The sequence below is a fragment of the Grus americana genome, chromosome 1 (genome assembly GCF_028858705.1).
Source record: "Grus americana isolate bGruAme1 chromosome 1, bGruAme1.mat, whole genome shotgun sequence".
Lineage (NCBI taxonomy): Eukaryota > Metazoa > Chordata > Aves > Gruiformes > Gruidae > Grus > Grus americana.
In genome coordinates this window covers 121,185,642-121,210,973 of record NC_072852.1, presented here as the reverse complement: position 1 = coordinate 121,210,973, position 25,332 = coordinate 121,185,642, and the positions used below count along the sequence as shown (strand labels likewise).

The 25,332-nt window shown below is 45.7% G+C and overlaps 1 protein-coding gene across 3 annotated transcripts in view; it reads left to right on the top strand.

Annotated features, from left to right (window-relative positions):
• Window positions 1-5,122: 5,122 nt before the first annotated feature.
• Window positions 5,123-25,332, top strand: part of C2CD2 (C2 calcium dependent domain containing 2) — a 38,746-nt gene continuing 18,536 nt past the window's right edge. The window contains exons 1-6 of one of the 3 annotated variants that reach the window (XM_054831626.1): window positions 5,123-5,589; window positions 7,698-7,796; window positions 17,864-17,983; window positions 18,406-18,507; window positions 21,885-22,007; window positions 22,298-22,418. In XM_054831626.1, coding sequence (XP_054687601.1) covers window positions 5,305-5,589; window positions 7,698-7,796; window positions 17,864-17,983; window positions 18,406-18,507; window positions 21,885-22,007; window positions 22,298-22,418 — 850 coding nt within the window. In that variant the 5' untranslated portion in view covers window positions 5,123-5,304. The remainder of the gene's footprint in view (window positions 5,590-7,697; window positions 7,797-17,863; window positions 17,984-18,405; window positions 18,508-21,884; window positions 22,008-22,297; window positions 22,419-25,332) is intronic. The other 2 variants (XM_054831645.1, XM_054831635.1) reach the window with 2 other exon arrangements.

Sequence of the window (25,332 nt, the reverse complement as noted above, 5' to 3'; positions counted from 1 at the left end):
TATACCATCCTGATAAAACACTTGTGTCAGACTTCATGTTAGACTGCATGTATGGCCTCTTATGAACCTTCTCTTTTTTCCACGTGTGTAAAAAATACTCTGGAGCTCAGAGGCAGAAAATTAGTGGGAAAGGTTTGGATCGACTTTATCTCTGTGCATTGTAATTGTATAACATCACTTAATTGCAGTGATTGAACCTATCGCTTGGTTTTGGGTCATTGTTCTGCTTACAGCTTTAAAAATGAAATTTATTTAAAAACTACAATCTCATCCTGCTCTCTGATTATATCTATACCATGGGACTCAGGGTAGTCTCAGATCTAGCACTTTCCGGGTGCTAAATCTGTATGCATACCCTGCTGTGTCCCAACACTAAGGCAGGACAGAGCCCTGGCATACACCGTTCCCACATTTGCCTGTGCCAAGTCCAAGCCACCGTTCCACCCACCTGCAACAAATCTGGAAATTTCAAAGAACTAGTCAAGGTCCTACAATTCTGCCCACATTCTGTCTGCGGAGTGAAAAAGAGCATCTCTGAACAGCTGTACAAGGAACCTGGCAGCACTAGTTAACAAGTGAGATATTTCTTTGTTGTTCATGTGCTTTGGGTAGCTCTCTATCAGCAACACATTCTAGCATAGACTGTATCAGAGTAAGGTACAGGTCTGCAGTTTTCTTCTTGCTTTTCCAACACAGAGAGTGAAATGGTTAACAAAATTCATACTTTGGAGCACCAAAACAGGACATGTGAGGTAACCATGATGAATGATGCATTTATAATTCTCTTGTTCCAGAACCAGTCATAAAATCAACTCTTTATCAATCTCACTCACTTTACATTTTATAAACTTGCTTTGCAATCATCACCAACAGAGATACATACTTGCTAATTAAAAGAAAAGCTGGGATTTGGGAAATAAAGAAGTTACTTAATAGAAATACAGCACATAGCAGAGCCTAGGAGCAAGTCAGAATCACAGTTCCCAGCTTCAAAGTACATGGAATTATGAAAAACTAATTACTTTACTAATCACATCCCCAGAGCTATGCTTTGATGGGTAAGATCCTGAATGTTCAGAGAAGGCTATTTGAAACTCACAGGTGCATGAAAAAGGAAAATAATTAAATATTAGCTGCCACATATTTTTGCTATACTTGAAAAATTAAAATGTAAAATAGTGCTAGTTACAAGACAGCTGTAAAGTTCTGTAAAGGAAAACTGTTCTTAATATCTCAATGTAATCTTTTACTCTTCTCATTTCATGTTCACTAATTAGACTCACAAAATTCTTGCCAGTTAAACTCTCTACGTGGCACATGTGGGGAAGTGGAACATGGGAGAAGCTAAGGGCAGGTTTCTCTGCCACACTGCAGTGCTGTATTAGAAATCCCCGAGCTATCTGCAGACCAGCTGGTACAGCACCATACCATACTGAGCAAAGATACCGGTTTGGATCTTAAAATGAATGCGCCTGGCTAATAAATCTGGTCTCTCAGCAGAGTCAATTAACCTGTGTATGGTGCTGTATACCATAGCAATATGGCTCTGGTTGTGGATCTCTAGGGATCTCAGCAGCTTGCTCCTTGGTGCCACATAGGTGTACTCTAAACCGCCTGCCCGGAGTCAGGCAGGCAGAAGGCAGCTGGTTGGTCAGTGAATGGAGCGCAGGATTTCCCTGTGTCCCAGGCGAATACTTTGACCTCTGAGTAGCCCATTCTTTGTACGCCCATACAGTAATCTAACTACAGCAGATAAAACCATGTTCTGGCAGTTTATAGGTGCAAATGTGGACAATGTACTTACAACACAAAATGATCATATCGCTTCTCAGGCAACAACCTGTTCTTCCTCCCAGAAGCCTAGCCCCCATATTCATAAATACTGTATTAAATGTTGATGTAACAGCTCTTCAGGAATCGCAGGCCCCAGAGACGAAGGTGAAAGTCCAGAGCAAAGAAGACATACCCTTGGTGGAAGAGGATCAGGTCAGGGAATACTTAAGCAATCTGGACATATGTAAATCCATAGGCCGTGATGGGATGCACCCACAAGTGCTGAGAAAGCTGACAGATGTCATTGCAAGGCCACTCTTGATTATCTTTGAATGATCATGGCAGTTGGGAGAAGTGCCTGAGGACTGGAGGAAAGCAAGCACCACTCCTAACTTCAGGAAAGGCAGGACAGAGGACCCTGGGACCTACAGGCCAGTCAGCCTCACCTTGATCCCTAGGAAGGTGATGGAGCAGCTAATCCTGGACACCATTTCCAGGCACATGAAGAACAAGAAAGTTATCAGGAATAGTCAGCATGGATTTACTGAGGGGAAGTCATGCTTGACCAACTCAAGAAGCTCCTAGGACGAAACCACTGGCTTGGTAGATGAGGGGAGAACCGTGGACATAGTCTACTTAGATTTTTGACACACTCTCCCATCAGATCCTCACAGAGAAGCTGATGTAGTATGGGTTGGATGAGCAGACAGTGAGGTGGATTGAAAACTGGCTGAACAACTGCACCCAGAGTGGTGATCAGTGGAACAAAGTCCAGTTGGAGGCCTGTAACTAGCGTACCCCAGGGGTCAATACTGGGTCCTGTGCTGTTCAAGACCTTCAGTAACGATCTGGATGGCGGGGCACAGCGTACCCTCTGCAAGCCTGCAGATGACACAAAACGGAGGAGCAGCTGATACACCAGAGGGTTGTGATGCCATCCAGAGGGACCTTGCCAGGCTGGAGAAATGGGCTGACAGGAACCTCATGCACTTCAACAAAGGGAAGTGCAAAGTCCTGCACAGGGAAAGAACAGCTCCAGGCACCGGTACATGCTGGGAGCTGCCCAGCTGGAAAGGAGCTTTGCAGAAAGGACCTGGGGGTTCTGGTGGACAGCAAATTGAACATAAGCCAACAACATGCCCTCACAGCAAAGAAAGCTAATGGCATCCTGGACTGCATTAGGAGTGTTGCCAGCAGGCTGAGGGAAGTGATCCTTCCCCTCAGCCATGGCGAGGCCACACCTGAAGTGCTGTGTCTCCACTGGAGAGAACCCAGTGAAAGGCCACTGAGGTGATTAAGGGGCTGGAGCATCTCTCACATGAGGAAAGGCTGAGAGAGCTGGCAGGGAGGAAGGCCAGAAGAAGGCTCAGGGGGGATGTTGTTAGTGTATATAAATATCTGAAGGCAGGGTGCAAAGAGGATGGAGCCAAGTTCTTTTCAGTGGTGCCCAGTGACAGGACCAAGGGCAATGGGCATAGACTGAAACACAGGAGGTTCTCTCTGAATGTAAGGAAAAACATTTTTTCACTGTGAGGGTGATGGAGTCCTTGGAGATATTCAAAAGCTATCATCTACCTGGACATGGTCCTGGGCAACAGTCTCTGGGTGGCCCTGCTTGAGCATAGGGGTTGGACCAGAAGACCTCCAGAGGTCCCTTCCAACATCAACCATTCAGTGATTCTGTCATGTACTCCCTTCCCTTCTCTTTTGACCTCTGCTTCTAGCCATGAACATGTTTGAAAATGTCCAGCAAACAGGCATTTGCCGTTCAGTCTGTGAGCCCACACAGCTTCTGTGCCTCAGCACCTGCTGCCTGCATGGCTCCCTCGGGAGGCACGCCAGAGCCAGGCACTGCGGGACTCCCCCCTCATAATTCCCCTCTGTCATCCATGGCATCACTCCAATGGTCTGGAATTCCAGTTTCCAGCAAGGAAAAGATGCTTCTGCCCTTTAAGGCTACAGTGGCAATAGTCTAAAAGTGAGTGGAGCAAGAACTTACAATGACATTTCACTACCAACCTCAACGACTTAATCATTGGTTGTTTCAGTGCATGGATTGGGCAAAAAATACAAGTGAGGGTCATTGGCTGGGAGGTGCCATGGGGTAAAAGAAAGTCACTACGAAAGAAACAGGAGGCAAAGAAAAGCAGAAGAAAAATGAGGACACAAGTAGCAATGAGCTGATAAGGTGGCACTCTGAAAACCAAACAGGAACTTACTAAAAATTAATGTGACAGAAGTAAATAATTATGAAACTCTGATTTACTATCAAAAGACAATTTCCTCCCCTTTATCGCAAACCTCCTACTGATAACAGCAGTCATTCAGCATGGTTTGCAGAAAGTACTTAGTTCTGAACTTAGGTTCCAGTCCGCATATCACGATGAAACACAGGTTTGTTTTTTCCTCCTTCTGGTGTTTGAAATCCTCAACAGAGGAGATGCTGAGGCACCGGGAAGAAAAGGGAAGCTTGCGTTCGCCCTTTGACAGGGAGCAGAGGGAAAAATAAAATGTCTCGTCATCTCCTGAGTTGTTCCCGCAGCGATGTGGTGAGTGGGAAGGCCGATCACGGACCTGCAAGTAACAGGGGTGCCTTCACAAAACACCCGTTTGCTACTGAGGGGCAGCGTGGCAATTTTATCCGCTGGGCTTTGTAATTCTGACATAAACTAGGTGAGTATGCCTCAGTCTCTTGAACACAAAGTTACATTATTTTTCTTTTCTGGGGAAAAAGTCAGGCCTGTTTTGTGTGCAAAGGTGAGAGGGGCAGTTCACTTGATTTTTCGTTTGCAGTTGTTTCTTAGTGTGCAAACGACATCACTAAATTACACTGATGTAAGGGGAAACCTTTTGGTAGGTGAAAACCAACGAAAATTATTAGCTTGACACCTGTGCCTTTCCTGGGCCTCTGAACGCCTCTCCGGTCCCAGTGTCTCTATTGAAACTCCCTTTTTGCCCATCCTTGTAAAAGCTCTTTTCGTCCCATCCTGCCCACAGCACCGCCCGGTACGGCAAATGGTTTCTCCGAGAAGCGCCGGCTCAGGACGCACACGAACCCGCCCGGCCGCAGCCTGCGCCCCAGGCACCCGCCCCGAGCCCCACTCCCTCCCGCTGCAGCCGCCCGGGACACCAGGCGCCCCCTCACCCGCTCTGCCGCGGGACGCCAGGGGAGTCGCGGGCCGAGGACCCCTCCGCCGCCGAGCGAGGCGCGACGCGACCCGACCCGGCCGCGCCGGCAGAGCGCCAGCTCCCCGCCGCGCTCATGGGCAGGTCCGCCACCGCCCACGCTGGGCAGGGGCTGGGGCCGTGGTCAGGCTTCCCCTCCCCTCACCGCCCCGCCGGCAGGGGCGGGCCGGGCGGTGACTGCGCCGTGGGCGGGCGGGCGGTGCGGCGCGTCCCCAGGCAGGCAGCCGGACGCTGTGCTGCTGCTCCCGGCTCGGGCCCTGCGCGGGCTGCGGTTGCCGCTGCCCGGCCCCGCCGCCGTGCGCGCCTTGGTGGGGGCCGGTAGCGCGGTTCCCATTATGGTCAGCCATGGCGTGGCTGGCGGGCGGGCTGGCCGAACTGCGCTGGTGCGCGCTGGTCGCCCTCTTCGTGGCGGCGCTGGCAACTCTGGCCGTCTACCTGGTGCAGTATGCGCTGCTGGCCCTGCGGCGGGGCCGGCCGCCGCCTCAGCCGCTGCCGCCGCCGCCGCGGCGGGACGAGCTGCTAGAGGAGGGCAGCTCGGTGCTGGCCTGGGCGCTGTCGCTGGGCAGCTGGCGGCGGCAGTGGCGGCGGGCCTGGGTGGCGGCGCTCAGCGCCGAGGCGGCGGCGCGGGCGGTGAGTGCCGGGGTCGCAAGTGAGGGGCGGTGGGAGGGCGGGCGGGCCGGGACACGGGGGGCCGCCCCGCCGCAGGGCCCGGCCGGGGAGCTCCGGGCAGCGCCGTCGGCTGCTCCGCCGCGCCCGCCGCGTTGAAGGCGGGGGCCTCTGGGCCGTGGGGCGACTCGCCGGGGCGGGGCGGGCGAGGGCTCTCCCTGCCCGGGGCGAGGAGCGGCTGTGGGTACACTGGGACTTGCCCCAAAGATACGTGGGGGTGCCGTCAGCACGTTGCTGACAGTGCCTGCCGGTGCGTTACTGTCCCGCCATGTGCATGTGTGTGTATGTATGTATTTACATATGTATATGTTTGGTGGCTGCTTGGCAGGAAGCTGAAGGCGGGAGCTGGCCAGAGGGGCAGAGTGGACGCAGGGAAGGACGGGGCGGGGGGGGAAGCCATGACCTCCGCGGCCCCTGGCGGGGGCTTGCGCCGCCGATAACATTGTTCGGGTGCGGGGAGGAGGAAACAATGGAAACTTCCTGCCCTGGTCTGCGGCACGGGGCCTGCGGCCGGTCCTTTGGCAGATAGCTCCCGGGGCTGGCCTGCCCTGGGCTTCGGCTGTCTGAGGCCGTGCTGAACCCGTGTGCGTGTCGGTGTGATGCTGAGGGGTAGCGTCCCCCAGACAGCTGTGGGCTTCTCGGGTTTTTGTCAGTCTGTTTTTAACCTGGGTCAGGTAAGAAATGCACAAAACGTGGCATCCCTTCCCATCTCATCCTACCCTTCTTGCAAAGGGTGCGGCATGGGATCCCACTCGGTGGTTCGTAATGGTATGCCCGGGTCTAAGAGGTGAGGAGTTTAAGTGAGGCCGTGGCAACCTAATTCCCTGGTCCTCAGGACCAAACCCTAGCCATGTCAGTGGAAAATGCTGAGGCTATCTAGGGAGCTGCATGTACCCAGCTGTCCGAATTTGTGCCCAGCCTTCTCCCTAGGTCTAGGAGCTTCATTTCCCGGCAGCCCCAGCGTGCTTTCTTCCTGCATGTTGGGGGGCAGGCTGGGGGAGAAGGAAGAGCAGGCAACGTGTGTGTGTGAAAGATAAGGAAAGCAGTTTAACACTTTCCAGGCATCACCATAAGTTAGGGCAGGGAAAGAAAAGTGCTTTGTCTGCCCTTTCAAATTGCACAGTGCAGTGCAGAAAAGCATGGGTTGTGGTAAGAAATGAAGGTTTGCCTTGTGCTTGTGGAAGAGGAGAGCCCAGATAGCTTGGGCACAGGTGCTGGGAACTGAAGCTAACTAGAAACAAGCATCAGCTTCCCATCCCCAGCCAGAGACCAAAGCCACTCTGACTAGGGCACAGGCACCCTCCCTCCCCAGGAGAGCAGCTGGAGCCCTCTCTTGCCATGAGTTCGCTGCCTGGCACTGCAGCATGGCTTGGCTCCCACTGTCAGCCTCCCAAAACAATGTCAACGGCACACTGCTAATGAAATTATTGCGTGCAAAACAACCTGGGGTGAGGAGGGAAATGGTGCTGACCACTCGGTGTGGGTAGCAGGTGGAGAATGTGGGTGCTGATGTCTCTGAAAGTATGACCTCACTGCCAAAACAGGTATATGCTGTCTTTTCCTTGCTGCCTGTGTGAAGACTGAGTAGCTGTCATTGCTGCCAGCTGTCACACACAAGGAAGGATTGGGGAGGGGAGGCTTCTTTCCTCACCTCTGCAAGATGATATTTGTTTTTTCTTAGTTTTGGCATAGCCTAGTGCAGCAATATTATTAGGCCAAACCAAAAACGCCCTTTAAAAATACAGCACTGATTAACCCTTACTCAAGTAAAGCAGTTTCACTGAACTCTGTCCCTGCTCATGGGCTTCATGCTGTGCTGTGTACCTTGATAATCTGCTACAGAGAAAGATGAATTATGATTAGGCCCATAGTTATGTCCTAAGTACAGGTTTTCAGGCTCTACCCTGTATTATGTAGTGAGGTGTCGTGCAATTAATACGTACAAGTTTTGACATACATTTGCAATTCTGTCTCCAGGTCTTCCGGGAACTTCACTGGCAGTGCATTTTTATCACTTGTTTTCAAGTGATGGCTTTGTCACCTAATGATTCTTATTTTTTCTTCTTTCTTAGGATTCACAGTTGCTTACATTTGAGGAAGATGACCCACCAGAACCACTTGAGCTAGCAGTTAAACAAGTTGTTAGTGTTGTAAAGTCAGCTCAAGAGAAGGTAAACTTCAGTTTTGTTTTGTTTCAGTGCACTTCTTGGCAGGAAGCGTTAACTTTTCTTACAAGTGTCAGCGGGAGTTTTATTTGTCAATACTTCTGTACACTTGATCTCGGTTTGTCAAGGCTGGTAAGAGGCTGCCTCTGTAATGAACGTGTGCAAACTCTTGACATTGATTCACTTCTTTTGCAAGTACTGAGCAGAATGCGCTCCAGGGCTTCTACCAAATGAACAATAACCAGAGTTATGCCAAGTTTATATGAGCTCATACAGCAGCCCTCTCCCCCCACCCCCACCATCAGTACAATGGTTCCCCATCCTATTGCTGAAGCATGGGGTAGGGATTTCATGAAGAAGGAAAGGGACACTTCTCCTCTGGGACAGGAAGACATCTTTGTCTGCCTCTTGCTGTTTGTGTGGCTGATTACAGGTTTGCTTCCTAAGTCAGAGCTGGGTAAGGATCAGTGGAACAGCTGCAAAGTCCTGAGGTTGAAGTATTGACTGTGCTGAATCCTGTATTCAGTGAGGAGCGAATGGTCTCTTTCTTCCTCTCCCACCCCACATACTGGGAAGTGGTTTTCCTCGTGCTTAGAGCAGAGAAAATAAGGCAGAATGTGGCTCTTAGGGTAAAAATATACGTACGCTTATTAGCAATGATAGCTTCTGCATGCTCATCCTAGTGACTGTAACTACTAGTCACATCTGAACTGGTGCTCAGCTTTAGGCACCCACATCAAATTAGCCTAATGCTTTTCTTCTTGTTTTGCTTTGTTATTTTAGTTTGCTTGTCTTATTTAGATGTTAAGCAGCTCTACCATGATTCCTTTGAAAAGTATGCATGCTTATCTGCCTGGTACACAACTTATAGGCACACCCTGATTGGTGGCAGCTGGGGATGGCCAACATGTAAAGTTGTTTGTGCACTTGTTATCTTTCCCTTTTTTTCCCCTTTTTGCTTTTTTTTCCCTCCCCCTACCAGTGGTCCCTGCCCCAGCAGAGGGGCTGGAGACCCTGGAGTTGGTAGGGCTGTAGAGTTGGCACTAATGTTACTCTGTGCCACTGGAAGACACCACAACGGGAAACGGTTAAGAGAGGGCACTGCTAGGTCTAAAAGTGGTGTGCTGTGTAATATGTGAAGCCAGCAACTGAAGGAGATCTGCCAGAAATAAAAGCTAGTGACTACCAGCAGAAAAAACGGGTGTCTTGCAGTGCAGTGTCTAAAACATTGCTGGAACGTGGGCAGGGCTGCAAATGTGTTTGCATGGGAGATGGACAGGAGGTTTGGGTCTGCTGGTTGCCCCTGGCCAGCGTCAAAGTTCACTGGCCCCCTGGGGGCAGCTCTGCGCTCAGGGTACCGTGCCTGTGGCTGGACCACGATGTGAGCAGCATCTCAAGGCTCAAACTAGCTTTTGGCCTTGCCTGCATGCCAGAACCAAGGCATGATGCTGCAGTCCTGGGTTTCCCTGAAGTCACTCTGTACCACTGGGAACATCTCTGCTGCACTCCTCAGTTAACTTCTGCATTGTTTAAATGTAGATTCTGACTGGCATAGCAGTGAGGTAAGTTAGTGCCTGCAGTGCCCCGTGGGCACCCAAACCTGCTGTGGTTAAGCTTGGGCAGCAGAAGGTAGCGAGTGCTGGCTCCGCAGCAGCCAAAGCCTGAGGAACTGCTGGCTGCTGTAGGGCTGTTCTTTTGCTCTCCTCTACCTGTTGCTTTGCAATCCGGCACCCTCCCTTGTGCAGTCTCTGGTCCTTGTCTGACCTTGGGTTGAGCCATTTCAGTATGTTAATCGAGCTGTTTCACTGCAGCCAGCAATCTAATGTGGTTTTGTAGCAGCTTAAACCAATATAAGCACATTTAAAAATGTATTGGATTAAAACAGGTTTGCTTACGTAAACTGGGTTCTTCTGAACTGTCCTAAAACCTGTTTCCATAATCTTGTGCACAGCTGCTGGAAAAATTTATCTGAATTATTCTTACTCCTTCAGTTAAGGTACAACTTGAATATTTATTTGGATTTCAGTGTATAATAACCTTAGAGTGGCACTCTGGTAGCCACTTTCCCTCCTTCCTTAAATGCATAGCTTTCTCTAAACACCTCAGGAGTTCTCTCATACAGTAATTGTCTCTCTTACATATTCCTCAGGTAATACGAAGGGTCCACAGGGTTTTTTTTGGTGATGCTTTCTTCTCCCCCCTGCTCTTCAAACTCCTAATCTTTGCATATGAAATTGAAATCTCTTTCCACAGCTTGTCCAAACTCAAACTTCTGGTACATGCTTGTAACTCACCACTGGTGTGGCTGGCTCTGAATGTAGCTTGTGGCCATATGCTGCGTGTTTATCAATGTTGTAGCATCCCGCAGAGCTCTGCACTTGCCTGAGGCATCAGGTGGTACAAGACTGTTTTCCTGCAACCAGTTCAACATGCTGCTTTACTTGTGATCTGTATAACAAGAGTGTATAGGTGCTTCGGTTTAGCAGCCAGGGCTTGATTTACTGCAAGTTGTTTCAAATATGTATTTGACCTTGCATCAGGGAGGTTGTGGTCATCAAAGGAAGTGGAGGATTGAGTGTGAGAGATCAAAATAGCAGTAAGCATGGGATGTGTAATACTTCAATGCAACTATATGCTGATAGAGCCCTGTGGTATGTCTTTTGTGGTGGGTGGTCCTCTGTCCTCTTGAAGCACGTCCAGGTGATGGGCCTGCCTGGTGCTGAGAAGACTCGCCTGCAGTCTTGCTCCAAGATGGGATTGCCAGCCAGACTGCAATTATTATATTACAGCTGACAGCCCTGTTTATGATCGGGACACACACTGACATGTGCAGTCCTTAGATATATTCATACTGTCCTTGCCTTGAAGAAGCTGAAAGTTGTGAAACTGGTGTATGCTCCACAGTGCAGTGCTGCAGACATGGTTCGGGGAGCTGCTGGTTGTGAGCTTGGCCAAAGCCGTTGCGATGGGGACAGAGCTACTCTGTGGCTGAAGGTTACACCACACTGCTTCTTGACAAAGCCTCTATTTATACGTTGCCTTCACTCCAATTTTGGGCCAGAGCCTAAAAATATAGAATGAAGTAGCCTGTTTTCATTGTGTGGTGTTGGTTGTTTTGCTTTAATAAAGTAAACATTAGGAATATTCTTACCTAATTCTGCCAACCTTTCCCTTACTGCAGTCTATTTCCAGAGGCTTTGAACTTCACAATAACAACAACAAAGGCAACAAAAAAGATGATTCTCTTGCTGCAGACTTGGCACAGAGGGTTTAAAATGAGGAGGCTACAACAGAAATCTCCCTTCTTTTCCTACTTCATGCTTAAATAGAAAGAGGTAAAATGCCCTCAGAGTGCCATTCCTTTAATGAGTGATAATAAGTTGCTATACAGGGAATGACTGTCTTGGATCACAACAGGCAACAGCAAATATGAAAGCTTCATGTTAATTTTTGTGTGATGAATCTTGCTGGGGCAAATGTTGGAGAGAAAGGAGGACTGTTTTGCAGGCTTGTGAGAGGTTCTGTTTTCCCATGAGCAGTACAGCATGCCCAAAGAGGCCTTATTCACCCACACGGCTGTTGTAGCTTCATCTTGGTATCACGTCATTTGCAGCCACCCTGCCCTGACCGTCACGTGCAGTTCCTATTGTGTTTTAACTCCCTATTTTGTTTGAAAAGCTACCCCAGAGCTTTGCTGCTTTAATGACTTGGGGTTTTTTTACAAGCCTAAATGGACTCATGGCCCATGCAGCTTTTTTTTTCTTGTTTTTTTAGTTCTGTACTAGTATAATCCTTTATCGTTAATGTATTTATTTTTCTTCTGTGGTGCTTGCTGTCAGTAAATACATTGTAAAGGAATTATATTTCCTTCCAGCCTTTGTTTACCTTGGCTAAGTAAATTGTTACTTCAGTCTCCTTTCATGATGTTGTCCTGCCTCGTAAGTCACTCCTGTGCACCCATTCTCTGCAGTAGGTCCAGTTAAATCCATTTTCTTGAACTTCATGGCTGAAGTGACACACAGCACTACAGGTGAGGTCTCACCATGCAAGGAGAGTACTGCTTTGTGTCTCCGAAGGTGCTTTCTTGATGTATTTTAGGCTTCCGATCTGCCTCTCCTGTGGCTGCTTCACACTGTGACTGACTTGAGACATCTCAGTCTCTCTTCCTTTGGTGTTCTCCCAGTGATAAGCTGCCCTTTGTAGAAGTAGTATTTGTTAATTCTCATACACACTGTGTAATTTGAATTGCATTTCACTTCTAGTCTTCAAGGTTTTCCAGTTTTTCTGTGTGACGTCCTAATCTTCCTTTGTATTGCTGCTTCCCCACTTGCTTTTCTCAGCATCACACTTGCTTTCAGATTTCTCCTGAGGGATTTTGGACATTAACTATGCAATAGAGTTGGTGCCTGACAAGCTCCTTTGTAACTTGTTTCCAGCTGTCACCTCCCTGCTCACTGTCCTGTCCTCTCCCTTTCAAACACATCCTCGTTCACCTTAACATAGGAATGATGGAGTACAAGCTGAATTATCAGTGCGGTGACCCTACTAAAATAGACAACATAATGGATCTAACCTACCTAACAACTGAGTGTCTTGTCAAAGGAAGACATCAAGGTTGGGATTTGTTTGCTTCAATGGAGATAATACTGGTTTTGGCACTGTCAGGTAGCCTGCCCATCTTGCAGCTGTTACCGCAGATGTGTGCGGGCTTCCTATAGGTTTGGCAGCTCAGCACAGGGGTCAGGGATGCCATAGCACCCCAACGGCACGATGTGCCTGGCTCCCCGCAACTGAATCTCTCTCCCTGTGTTTTATTGTCTTCTGTTGGTCTCTGTCTTCAGCAATGCCATCTCCCAAATTGTTTGTAAAGATTTGCGTGTTAGTGAGGCCAAACTAGCAAGTCTATTTCTGGTACTTATTTATTTTCCCCTTTCTTAAATGTAAGTACTGCTTCCTGTCCTCGTACTGTTTGATATTCACTTTACTTGATAGGTGTATTGAAAATTCTTCCTGTCTTGTCTCCTTGTACTCCCTGCTTGTTTGTTTTATTCCCCCCTCCCCTTTTTCCCCCCACTTTTTTTGAATTTGTGTGTCTGTTGGTCTCAAAGGAATGGATAAATTCACTTGTTTTATCAGTTGCTGCTTTGTTTCTGTTGCACACGTCATAACGCTCTCTCTCATGCACTCATTCCATCACTCACCCTCGCTTCACCCTGGTGTTTACCGTCATTTTGGAAAACTGGTCAGGGGTTGTCTCATTATAGTTGCAGGCAAACTTGCTTTGATAACAGCTTCTAAAAATCACCCCTAGCTGTGGCCAGGTTAGATGTTGCATTTGTCTTCTCTCCTTCAGTTTGTCTGTGTCACTCAGTAAACTGCTTGGATAAAGTAATTCTTCTTCTGAACAGCTGAGTGTTATGACTGTGGAAAGGCAGAAGCTTCTCACTGGAAAATTTTCCTAGGGTGAGGTTTTAGGCTGAGCACACAAGCTGCCTGTGTGCGTGGCCATTGACAAGGTAAGTTTTCCGTGACAAAAAAAAAAGAGCCGCCGCCTTCTCAGAATAGTACTCCAAAACAAACATAGGAAATGGCGGGGGTCCTAAATTTAATAGTGTACTGGTCCCCACAGTTGAGATCAAGGCAGCTTTCACTGCGTGGCTGCCTCACGGGGTATACTAATTTTCTTGTGGAAATGTTAAAGATTCATATTACTTACATACTACTGAGTAACCTTGAGTAACCTGCTCTTTCTGGAAATAAATACCAAATGCAGTAAAACCTGTTCCTTTCCAGAAAAAAAGCAGTCAAGGCTTGTAATGCCGAGGGTTTTACAAGCGCGCGTGATGCGGTTGGGGCCTGAGGAAGGTGAAGAAGACCTTCCCTGGCAGAGCTGTCAGAACTTCCCCCTGAAGTCATGGTCCTTCACCCTCTGTTGGCCAGGGGAGGGAGGAGTAACGAAAAGGCTGTGTGTAGTGCACGAATCAGTGGGGTGCCAGTGCCTAAGCTTGAAACCTCAAGGTGAGAGGACGCTACGTGTGAGGAGCAGAGGCACTCCAGTGCTCCTTGAGATGGTGTGGCTTCTGCTGATACTTCAGGAAGGAAAGAAACTGAAATTTTGCAGCTCTGTCCAGAGGAACTGCAAAGGACGAAAGTCAAGATATAGAGGGAAAGGGACTTTAATAGGTGGGGGTACACAAGTTTGGACACCTGAGTTTCTTAGAAAAATATTTCTCTTACTCCAACTTCAGTGCTTTTTCAGTCTCCTTCGTTCCTGTGGTTGATTATCTGAAACAGAATTTTTTAATTTTTTTTTTAGGATAATTGTACTAATAATTTTAGATACATATAAGCAAGGTGTGTGGAAGTGTTACAGCATCTGCAGCTCAGCAGAGCTGGGTGCCAGCATTGGTCAGACGAAGAACAGCGCCCAGCTAGGTCGGGGAGTTTTGCCAAGTCCCACGCGGTGGTCTGATGTGGTCACAGACAGTGGCAGGAGAGGAGAGGTGGTGAGAGAGGAGGCTGGAGGGTGTAGAGGAGACAGCAAGAATAACGATTGCATGGGGGTCATCGAGTGCCAGGAGCCAGCTGAGTGTGGGGAGCGGTGGCAGAGGAGGAGCAGGAGCAAAGCCTTGCTGGCAAAGACACCCTGAGGAAGGGCTGGGAACCCCGTTCATGGTGGGTCCAGAGACTCCTTGGATGGTGTCGGGGTGTTTGCGCTGGAGGAGGCTAGAGGTATGGAGGTGCTCGAGGGAGAAAATACCTTGGTCTTGCTGGTGGAAGAGTCCTGGTTTATTTGTGCTGCTACTTCACCTTATTTCTGCTAATTTAGGAGGTCTTGCTTGTCCAGATGTAAGGTAACAAGAGAGAGCTGGGCTGTGACCCCTCTGGGAGCCCAGAATTACCTGGCCACAGCTGCTGTGCAGTGGTACAAGGGCTTAATTTTTAAAGAGCAATTTGTTATAAAAATGACCAGATTTCTAGACTCTAAAACACAGTGTTGATGACTGGGAATGTCCCTGGTAAGGAGGGGTGGGGGAGAGAGATGAGGAAGATAAATACAGTTGAAGAGCAGCTCCCTTCCCATCAGCCCAGGTGCTGCTGTTTTCTTGTGAACATCTATCCTTCCTCTTTCTCTCCTCTGTCAACCAGAAAGGGGTGCTTTGCCTGGCCCTCCCTTCTCCCACTCTTCATCTCTGCAGAGAAAATTAATTTGAGGGAGGAGGTTGGATGGGGGGCATGGAGGAAGAGGAGCGTAGCACAGGAAGCTTCAGTATTTTTATTCATGTGACTCTTCTGGGGAAAATGGCCTACGTATTTCAGCTGCCGTCTGTCAAAATCATCTGCTACACTTGTAAAGGAATGTCACTTAAAAAGGGAAGCAGCAGGTGCAGTCTTCTTAATCGACTTCTCACTGCTTCCGGCAGCATCTTAGATGAAAACAGAATCGCTTTCTCTTCAAATTCCAGCCCAGAATTGTACTACTGTCGGTATTCTGACTCCATAATCCATCCTGCTCCCAGCACAAAGGGATTCACCTGATACAAAGACATATTATTTTCCATTAACAAAAACATGGAACCACTCCTTTTTCTGATTGGATTAAAAATTAACAGAACTCTGTACCTGAAGACCACAGTTATTTCACTAGAAGTGAGGGGAGAAGGGGAGTAGGACTTGGTAGATGTCTTTGGCAGAAAATAAATTAGTCAGGGACACTAATGGTTTGGGCTCCTAAACTAAAGGTACAAATATTTAAAAAAAAAAAAAAAGGATTTAGCATCTCTTGGCAAGGTATAGAAAGAAGAGTGAAAGTTCCACCACCTGCAATGTCTGTTTCCATCCTTTACTTAGAAGTAAACACGATTAAGAAAAAGTTGGCACATGAGCTCATCTACCCACTCTCCTGCCACACTTTTATTTTTTTAAAGCAGTAATCAACTGTGTACCTGGCAACCTTGGTTCTTGGACATCCAGAAATTCCAGACGAATGGCTCTGCATCACATGTGCAGCAAGTCCAACTTGTTCTGAATGCATTGAACTTCCTATGCATGGGTGGATGAAGTGTGCATGAATGATAAGCCACTGCATTTAGGACACGCAAGTGTCAGCAGCTTTTGTGTCAGACCTGTCCTCTTCCCTCCTCTGCCCTTGAAAAAGAGGGAAGAATGTATTCGTTGTTGAAGTCTTTGAAGAGTCGCCATGCCAATCCATCCTCATGAATGAAAGGAGCAATTCTGTGTTTCAACTTGAGTACAAGTAAAATAAGCAGTTAGGCTCTTTGGTCTTGTTAGCTATTAAAAATGCTTAAAAATTCTTTGTGTTATATCATAATTGTGGGTGTTCATGTTGATTTTGTGGGATTAAGGGTCAGAAATAACTTCTGAAGTTATTTAGACTTTGGGGAAGGGGAGAGGTGAGGGAAACTGATTTGTCCACTTCTAAACTATAATTTGCAGAACACAAACCTGAAAAGGCAAATCTTGTTGCTTGTGAGCGTGGTTGGGATTTTTATTTGTCATGCCCACCCCCTCCCCCTGCTCCTTTGTAATTAAGTCTGTACCTTAATGGATGTGCTCTGAAGCCCTTGATAATGCTCTGGTGGTTCTTAAAATGTATGCTATAGAGCCTAGGGAGATGAAATATATGTAAGGAAAGACTGATAAGGATCTTCCAGAAGGTACATGATTCATTTTAAAGCCTTCAGCTTCAATTCCAGTGCCCGTAAGTGAAGCAATAAGTGTGCAAACATAATCTAATAGCATACGTACAGAGTTTCCATCAAACAAATCTTGCAGCTAATTATTTGTCTGCGTGTTGCATTAACCTGGATAACTTTGAGTCATAGAATCACAGAATGGTTTGGGTTGGAAGGGACCTCAAAGACCATCTAGTTCCAACCCCCCTGCCATGGGCAGGGACACCCTCCACTAGACCAGGTTGCCCAAAGCCCCATCCAACCTGGCCTTAAACACTTCCAGGGAGGGGGCATCCACAACCTCTCTGGGCAACCTGTTCCAGTGCCTCACCACCCTCACAGTAAAGAATTTCTTTCTAATATCTAATCTAAATCTACCCTCTCTAAGGAGGGCTCAGCTATCCTTTCCAGTGGTGGAGCTATGGGGATAGTAAGCACAGAGGGACAAGTGACAAGCAGAGCTGTTTGCAAAGTGAGCTTCTCTTCCTGGTGTAACAAGTGATTTCTGACTTCTCTACCTGTGGTTTCCCTGTACTGCCAGGTGCTTTCTGCACAATACGAGAATTTTGCATGGCACCTCCAGCACCTCAGTCAGTTTGCAGAGGAGAGGGAGGAAAAGCCATTTGGTGTTTGTAAACTCAGTGTGATAACAAGTTAAATTACTACTCGTAATAGTGAGGGAGTGTACTCAACGAAGTCTGTTGCAATCAAGTGGCATGTAAACTTTTCCTAGATATTCAGCTTCGTCACCAAATTTCATGGCATTTCTTGGTTTGGTCAAAGACTTGAATAAATTTTTAAAGACTCCTGCCCCTTCCCACCCCACTGGGAGCTGGAATTATTCAGACAAAATTCTGTTCTGTAGTAGCAGGATTATGCCAAAGTTTCGCGTTTGTAGGATGCAACCACACCAAATATTGTTTGGTAAAATTAGCTGTCCTACGGTATGCTACTTAGTTTGGAGCAGAAGAGGAAGAAAAACAAACTACTTTTTCTCCTTTATGCAAAATTGTGATATTTGAGCTTTTAATATATAGATACGTAAAACACAAAAGAGTCATTGTCAGGTGAGGAGTTACTTTTGTATTGGATAACAATACAAAAGAAATTTTGGAAAATACCAGAATTTCCAGGTATTAAATTCTGTGTCAAGAAGTGAACACTTGAACTACGGTTTTTAGAAGTGAATATAGAGAAGGAGTTAGGGATGTTAATGAAATTGCTTAGAAATCTCCCACCTACGGAATTTAGCCTAGTTCTGGTAGCTTAAAGTCCTTCCTTTTCTTAGTTCCTTTCTTGCCTTCACCAAACCTTCTTCTGAAGACTAATTTGGTTTTCCCTTCCTTTGTCTCCCCCCTGCCCCTTTCATTTCTTTAGGTGGTTTCTTGTAATGTTGTGGGAGATTCCGTTAAATTTGTTGTTACTGTCTCGCATACTTCACCCGTGGCTGCAGAAGGTCAGTCATACAGCGTGAAATTGTCTCCAGTTCACTTGCAGGTAAAGTGTTAAGTGGTGTTCTCTCTCTTCTTCCTTTTGTTACGTCTCATTCCATGGCTGAGCTGAACCTCCTGTTAGCAAAGTGCATACAAAAGCATGTTAACTCTGGTAAAATGTTTGATAATATTACAGTTTCCCTCAGGGGCAAGTGATAAATTCAGAAATTAAGCCACCTCTTTAGGAGACTGTGGATAAATAACGTTAGGTAGACTACTTGGATGTATAGAACAGCAATTCCCTTTTTTGACTGGCATGCACTCTCAAAGCTTAAGTAACTTCTGCCTTCTTAGACTGACACTTTGAATTTACTTACTCAGAAACTGGTATCATTCTTCCTTTGGTGAGCCTTAGTGTGGAGCTTGACCTACAGGTTCTTTACAGGACACCAGAACACTCTCCAATAACTGCTTTCCTATCCACAGCTCCAGCTCTATGTGAAAGACAAAGGAGAAGACGTCAAAGTTGAGTGGTTCCTCATTAACACCAATGAAACCAACTTTGAAATCCAGCCAACAGTGCAGGAGGTCAGTCAGTAAGTTTTATTTGTTGTAATGGTAGAGAAGATGGGTCTCCATCCCTTCGGTGCAAAACCCAGTGTAATGCTTTAGGTTAGCAGAAGAAGTGTCTAGAGCGAAGGTGTCAGGTGAGGCTGGAGGAGCTGAAGCAAAAACACCCATTTGTTTCTGCTGGCTGCCTTCAGCAGAAGTGTAGAGCAGGTACCTGTGGACAGTGCCGTCTTGAACTGCTTCAGTGACATCTGCCATGGCTCATCCATCAAAACCCTACATCTCTGAAATCTGGGAGCATTTCTGAAGATTACTGAAGCATTAAAGATAAATCGAGTCTGTATTTGACAGACAAATGACCTGGCAAACATTCTTCATCCAAATTCAAAAGCGTGAAAAATGTCTGTTCCTAAATACCTTCTCTCGGAGCACTTCTAAAATAATAAAAAACCCCAGTTGTAATGGCATTCCCATCAAAGTAATTACAAAGTTTCCTTTTCCTTAACTTGAATCAGTTTTGAAATCTGGCAACAATAGTTCAGAAACAGCTCTGAAAAAATACAATTATTTAAGGAAATGATGGATGATCTAAAAATATCTTGATGCTTTTGGAATTGCACCTTATATTAGTACATAAACACTGATTCATTGGGGGGTTTTCATTGGGACATCCCCTGAAAGAGTTTCTTCATAACTGAGACTCTCTTCTGCCTTTGACACTTCACGATTATATTTTGGTTTTGGCACAAACATGGCGACTTAAGCCTTTCTTACAGCAGCAGGTGAACATTTGCTTGTGTTTTGTGAAGTTGGTTTTCTGACAGAAGGCCTCATTAAAAAATAGGTTTATTGTATAGTAGAACTGCTTCTAAAGACTTGTACTGAGTGACCTAGCATTGTAATAATTTATTACCACAGGTTTTGTACATAAAGCTGTGAAACTCATAACTAAAGACAAATGAGTCTTCTGAAGTGTGTTTTAATGTAGATTTTACTGTGCACACGTAGCAGTGTAAATGACCTTCACGTGTCGGGATGGCATGTTGATTATCCACATATTGGACAGTCATTAAGTACTTAGTGACAAATGCAGATGACTCTGGTACAGTCACTGGACTTCACAACCAGCTTTTTGAGTGATGCCCAAGTCCAGGGCTGCAAAGGAGTTGCAACTTGTTGCACTTTGCCCACGTTTTTAAAATAAGCCTGTTAAGCTCTTGATAGTTAAGGGCTTTATTTTCACTTTGAAGTTTCTATTAGTGCTTAGGGAAAAGGGGAGGCAATAAACAAAGAGCTAAAACCTGTGAGCAACCTACACCTCAGAAGGTGTTTCAGCTCCTAAACTTAATGTCAGCTTTTGTATCTTGTTTTTTTCCTCTTTCGGAAGCAATAGCGTGTGTACAAATAAATAACTTTAATTGCTTGTGATTATTTACACAGCAGTTTTGTCATCAGTCAAATAAGGTGGATAGAATAACCTATTTTCTGTTGATAATAGCTGGGTGAACCTGAGTTGTGTTTGGCAGCCTGGCTGACTTGGCAGGGCTTGGGTTTGCACGCGATGACTTCATGTGCTGGTGTGCCCCACGCCGGCCGTGACAGCTGGCTGTACACCCCTAGCCCATGTCAAACCCAAAGCGAAACGTGTTGTCATAAGCCTTTCTGGTTGGCAATTAAGCCATTATGGCTTGCCTTGTAGAGGGTGTCGTGATGGAGCATTACTTTTCCAATAAGGATGGCTAAAAATGAGGTTGGGCTGACAGAAGGCTCTTTAACCAGACTGCTTTCCAAATAACTATGGAAACATCAGAAAATACCTATGAGCAGAAGTCCAATGGCTATTGTTGCTGTTGTTACCTTTGGATAACAAATGTCAGCTTAGGTTGGTGGCAAAGCGAGAGTTAGCTGATATTTTGCAAGTTGACACTGTTCTTCATCAAACAGTGTTTATGTAAGGGCAGGGGAGAGAAATTACCAAATAGTGAAAACTAACCACAATTTATCTGCTTATTTAAATAACGTAATAAAATTACTGAAACTGAGGCTTTAGACAGCCTAATTTCCCTTAATATTTTTTTAAAGAAAAAGAGTACTATCTGCAAGTTGCAGAAATGTGCCGCTGCCTCTTTCCTTGGTGGCTGTTTGAGGGAGCACGGTGTGAACAAAGCAGAGTTTCTGTGGGACTGGTCAATGCTGTTGTATGTTTTGAACTGTAGCGACCTGTCATCATAGGGCAGTTAGGCAAGAAGGCAGTGAAATGGGATTTCTGTACACAGCATTCCTGGGATTTTTATGAAACACCCTAAATGTTTCTGTAACAGGTAATTGGGAAAGGGCTGTTACTCCAGATCTGTTTGGCCTGTTGTGCAAGCTGCAAGCATACCTTTAGGAGCGCAGAAGTCATTGCACGATCATTCTCCTACACCTAAGAAAGGACGGAGGCTTTTGAAACAGCAGGTGCTGGGTGTCCAGGGTGGCAAAGCCTGCGCTCTGCTGCGTTCGCAGAGCGTGGTTGTTTGAGACTTGAGCTGGTACTGAAAAGAAACCTCAGTGAGATTTCTCCTGGGCTACCTTCAGAGCAGTTGGGTATCAAACTGCCCTTTCTGTGATGGCTTAATTTAAAAATCCACTCCCTGTAGGTAACTGAGCAGAAGAGACTTTGAGCAGCGTGACGGGGAAGCAGGCTTCTCCAGGACGGAGGGGCGGTTCACCATCTTCATACCCCTTACAATTAATCGTGTGGAGGTGCATGTGTTAGCAAAATCTGTGATCTGTTCTGATCCTTCAGAGATGGTGGTGTTACGCGCAGATTGCCGTGAGATTTTTGAATGGACAAATGTATGAGTCAGCCCCTTCAAGCAGCATGACTACCTGTTCTTCCAGTGCACTTTTCAGCAAGGTTGAAGACCTCCAAGAGATGCTATAATAATTTTTTTTATTTCAGTGCAGCAAAGGATTAGCTTGTTCTCAGCGGTTGCAAGCTGGCAGAACTCCCAATAAATCAGTGGAACAGTGCAGATCTGCTTATCTGATGACCTGATCTGCTTTCTCAGTGGGGTGCAAAGCAGTACAAAAACTTTAAAACACCATCTTAAGATATAAACTGTTAATGAAACTTCTGGTTTTGTGGCTAATAGCTGTGGCTTCCTAACTCTCAGAACAGCATGTGACTTTTTTAGTGTATATTTCTAGTTTTCCTTTAATGCTTAATATGGAAATTTAAGTAATTATTCGCATGATCTCTTGGTATGTTTTGTTGTTGGCAACAAGAACCATGTCTGTCTTGGACAAAGTTAATTTGCGATATCTTTGATAGTTTAGATATACCAAATTAATTTTTGCCTTAACTTCTTTCTTCTGAGTTTTGAGAAGCATGATCGTTTGTTTCCTCTTAGGGACAGACAGCAGGGACACGTGCAATATCTGAAACACTCAGAGATGTTTTGAAGAACCTCTTTAGCTCAGTTTCTCCATCTGTAGTGTTGAGTACAAGGCCTACAGATATAAAGGAGGTTCAGGTAAGTCTCTTTTGAGAAGTATCCTTCTGCTTAGTGTTTTTATTATTTAATTGTGACCTACAAATGAATAAGCTTAACACCGTTTGGTGATCAGAAACAACTGGAACACGTTCTTTAAAACAACATAGCCTTTGGCAGTGAAGGCTTTGTGATCATAACTCCCGTGTGGCTACTTGCTGATGTTACACCCATCGCACGTCTGTCTGCTTCCCTGTGTCGATGTGACAGAAATTAAAAGTAATTGGTATTTGCATATGCGCAATCCCTCTTGTTGTGCTTGCTTTTCACAGAATGTACAGAACATAAGCCTTCTCCCTCAGGGCACTAGTCCGCCTAAACCTCCAAGGGCTCATGAACTCAAACTGCTGGTAAAGAACATTGCGGCAAACCTAGCTGATCACAGTGCTGCAGGTAACGTAGCCCATGCGGTGCTGCTCGTTTTCAAGCAGAGTTGGTGGTTGTTTGGTTTTTTTTTTTTTACTTTCCACTGAAATCATTTGGAAGTTCTGGGTTACAACCTTCTCTTAAAAGAAGATGTAAGAAATTGCTGTAGTCTGAGAAACAGACTTAGTCATGCTTGTACAAAACTGTGTATGTTTTAGTTTATCTGAGTATTTAAACATCTTGATCTTCTTGTAAACGCATCCATCATTGTTGAAAGCAAATTGAAATGAGCATATTTAGAAACCTGGTTAATTATTTTCTGGATTTTAGTTTTAATTTCTAAAAGTTATCATTTTGGGTGTACCCAAGATGAGGGGTTGAAATCCCACTCTCCACTAACTGTTAGCAGTGACATTGGTTTGGCTCAGTATTACCTTATTTTTACAGCTGCTTTTCTTGACTTTTGAGCAATTTGCTGATTTAGCTAAAACTCTCCTAAAAGGTGGTGTTTTGTTGTCAGGGATTTTTTTTTCCCCTAATAAAGTACCTCTGTGGGTAGGGGAGGGAAAGTACTTCTTGCAAGTGGAGAACGAAGCCAAAAAGAAGGTCACTGCCTAGTTGAAGTTGCAGTGTTGGTTTTGGAAAGAAGCACCAAGCCTGTCTAGCAAGTATTCAGACTCCTTCAAGTGCAAGCACGCCTCCATCACTGGTTGAGGCACGAGCAAGCATATTTCAGATTTTGTCAGCGGAAATACAAGTTTGAGGCTCTGTTATTTATGGTCACCAACAGTTCCATAACAGTCTTTTTAATGGAAGCTTGTGGCTGCTAAATTGGGCAAGGCACTAGTTTTGGATATATATATCCTACTTGCTATACTCCTTTTTTCAGTTAGATGTAATAGGTTTCTGCCCTAGACTGTTGCATAATGCTGCTTTGCTCATCCTGGTCAGAAGTGATTCCCTTAAAACTTTCTGCAGACTTTTTTTTTTAAAAAAAAATTATTTTTAAAGCAGTTCTGGAACTCTTTGCAGTGAAATGTCCTATATAAATAAAACTGTGCTGAAAACTGTAGATTGCAGGAAAAGTCATTCAGAATTTGTTATTACTCTACAGTTTTGTGGTGCAAACTAAACTTTTCAAAAGAGCAGATCATTTTGGCTGCCTTTAAAATTCATGAGATGGGATACCTTTACGTGCATACAGTGCACACAACAGAAGATTCATCTTATGGAAAGCCTCTGTGCCCCCTCCCTGAAAATGAGAGGAAGAGCGGACAATTAATGTGCTCTGCTTTGGGCATCCAGATATTGAGAGGCAAAATCACCATTTGCTATTCTAAAGGGAGATGGAGGGAATTCTTCTGGTTCCCTAGCAACTCTGGGAGTGTAAAAGCTTTGGAACAGAGTATGAGAAATAAAGCTTCATAGTGGGGTTTAGCTGGTATGCTCAAAAATCAGTGGAAATACTGTACAGCTGGGAAGATGCTAGCTTCTGGACATAGCTTGCTGCCTTTTAATTATTGTTCCCTTCCCTTTTCCTGACCTTGTCTTGCAGCAATAATTAATTATTGTGTTGCAACTCTGAGACTCCATCAGAGCGTGCAGTATTGCAGGCTAACCTGCATGAATACACAGAGGGGAGGGGATGTTTGTATGTCTTGATCATTACCATCCTATAAACCATGGATGCTAACATGTTTTATAGGAGCTTGTGGCATTCCTGTATATATGTTAGTTCAACTGGTGAGTTACCAGTAGCAGAACTGGTATCTGCTTATGGGCTGTGCCCACTTTTATCTCCTTAGTTTGTGTGTGTAAACAAAGATTATCCTAGATTTAGTACTGTATGGTCCACAGTGTATCATCTAGGGCAAAAGTGATATGTGCTGTTAAGGAAAAAAATTGCTAGTTGTGTACACCAGGGTGTGTGGGGCAGAAATGCCGAAATACCCTGTTCAGTGTCAGTTGGTCAGTGGTTCCGGTGTAATTTCAGGCAGAGCTATTACAGGCGTTCCTGCCCTGGGCTGCTGAGCGCTGCTGGCAGCAAGAGCAGGCTGCGGAGACATATGGCTGGGTTAACAGAAAACTGCCTCAGGTTCATTAACTCAGGCTCAGCTCACTGTGAAAGCAGCTAAACTACTTACTCCAGGGTTAGCTTGGATCCCAAATAAGCTGCCTGTACACAGTGCTTTGTCTCCTCTAATAACCTTGCCAGGCCCAAGCTGCTTCTGTGCCTGAGATATGGCTCATCCACAGCCCCAGTGCACCACCAGAGGACAAGTGAGAGTTGACGATAGGAAATATAGACCTAGATTCTTCTGGAGAACTGGAGGCAGCGTGTCTTTTGTTTGCTTTGTACCCAGTCAGTACTGAGCTTTTTGCCACTTTCCTTGATGTTTTGGAATGCTGGGACTGAAATGATTTCTGATGCTGTGAAAGCCATACAAAAGAAATTGTTTTAAGTGGAACATGTTGTGCAAACTGTTTCCCCTTGGAGCAGCAATATAACTAACATGTTGATTTGCCACGCTACCAAATTCCAAGATCAAGGTACAGATAATTCTGCACTAGTACTCTAAAATGCCATGAACTTGTTAAAAACTGGAGTCTACAAAGCCATTGTTAATTAACACTACTGTCATCATTCACTTGCTAGCAGAAAAAGCTTGCTTTGATGTCCAAAGAAACCACTGTGACAGCAGCCAGTAGGAACTTTGAAAACTTCTGGGTTTTTTAAAGCAGCTGAGAGCAACTTTACTCCCTCCCCGCCTCGTACCCACACCGCCACCACCTTGCTGTTCGTTCTGTGTCCCCATCCTTTTTGATCTTTTTATGCCTGCGTTTTTTTGCTTCATGCCAGAATTTAAGTCGGATCATCATGTTTCACACTATGTAGAACAGCGCATAAGACAGTGATGATGCAATCTTAACCATCTCCATT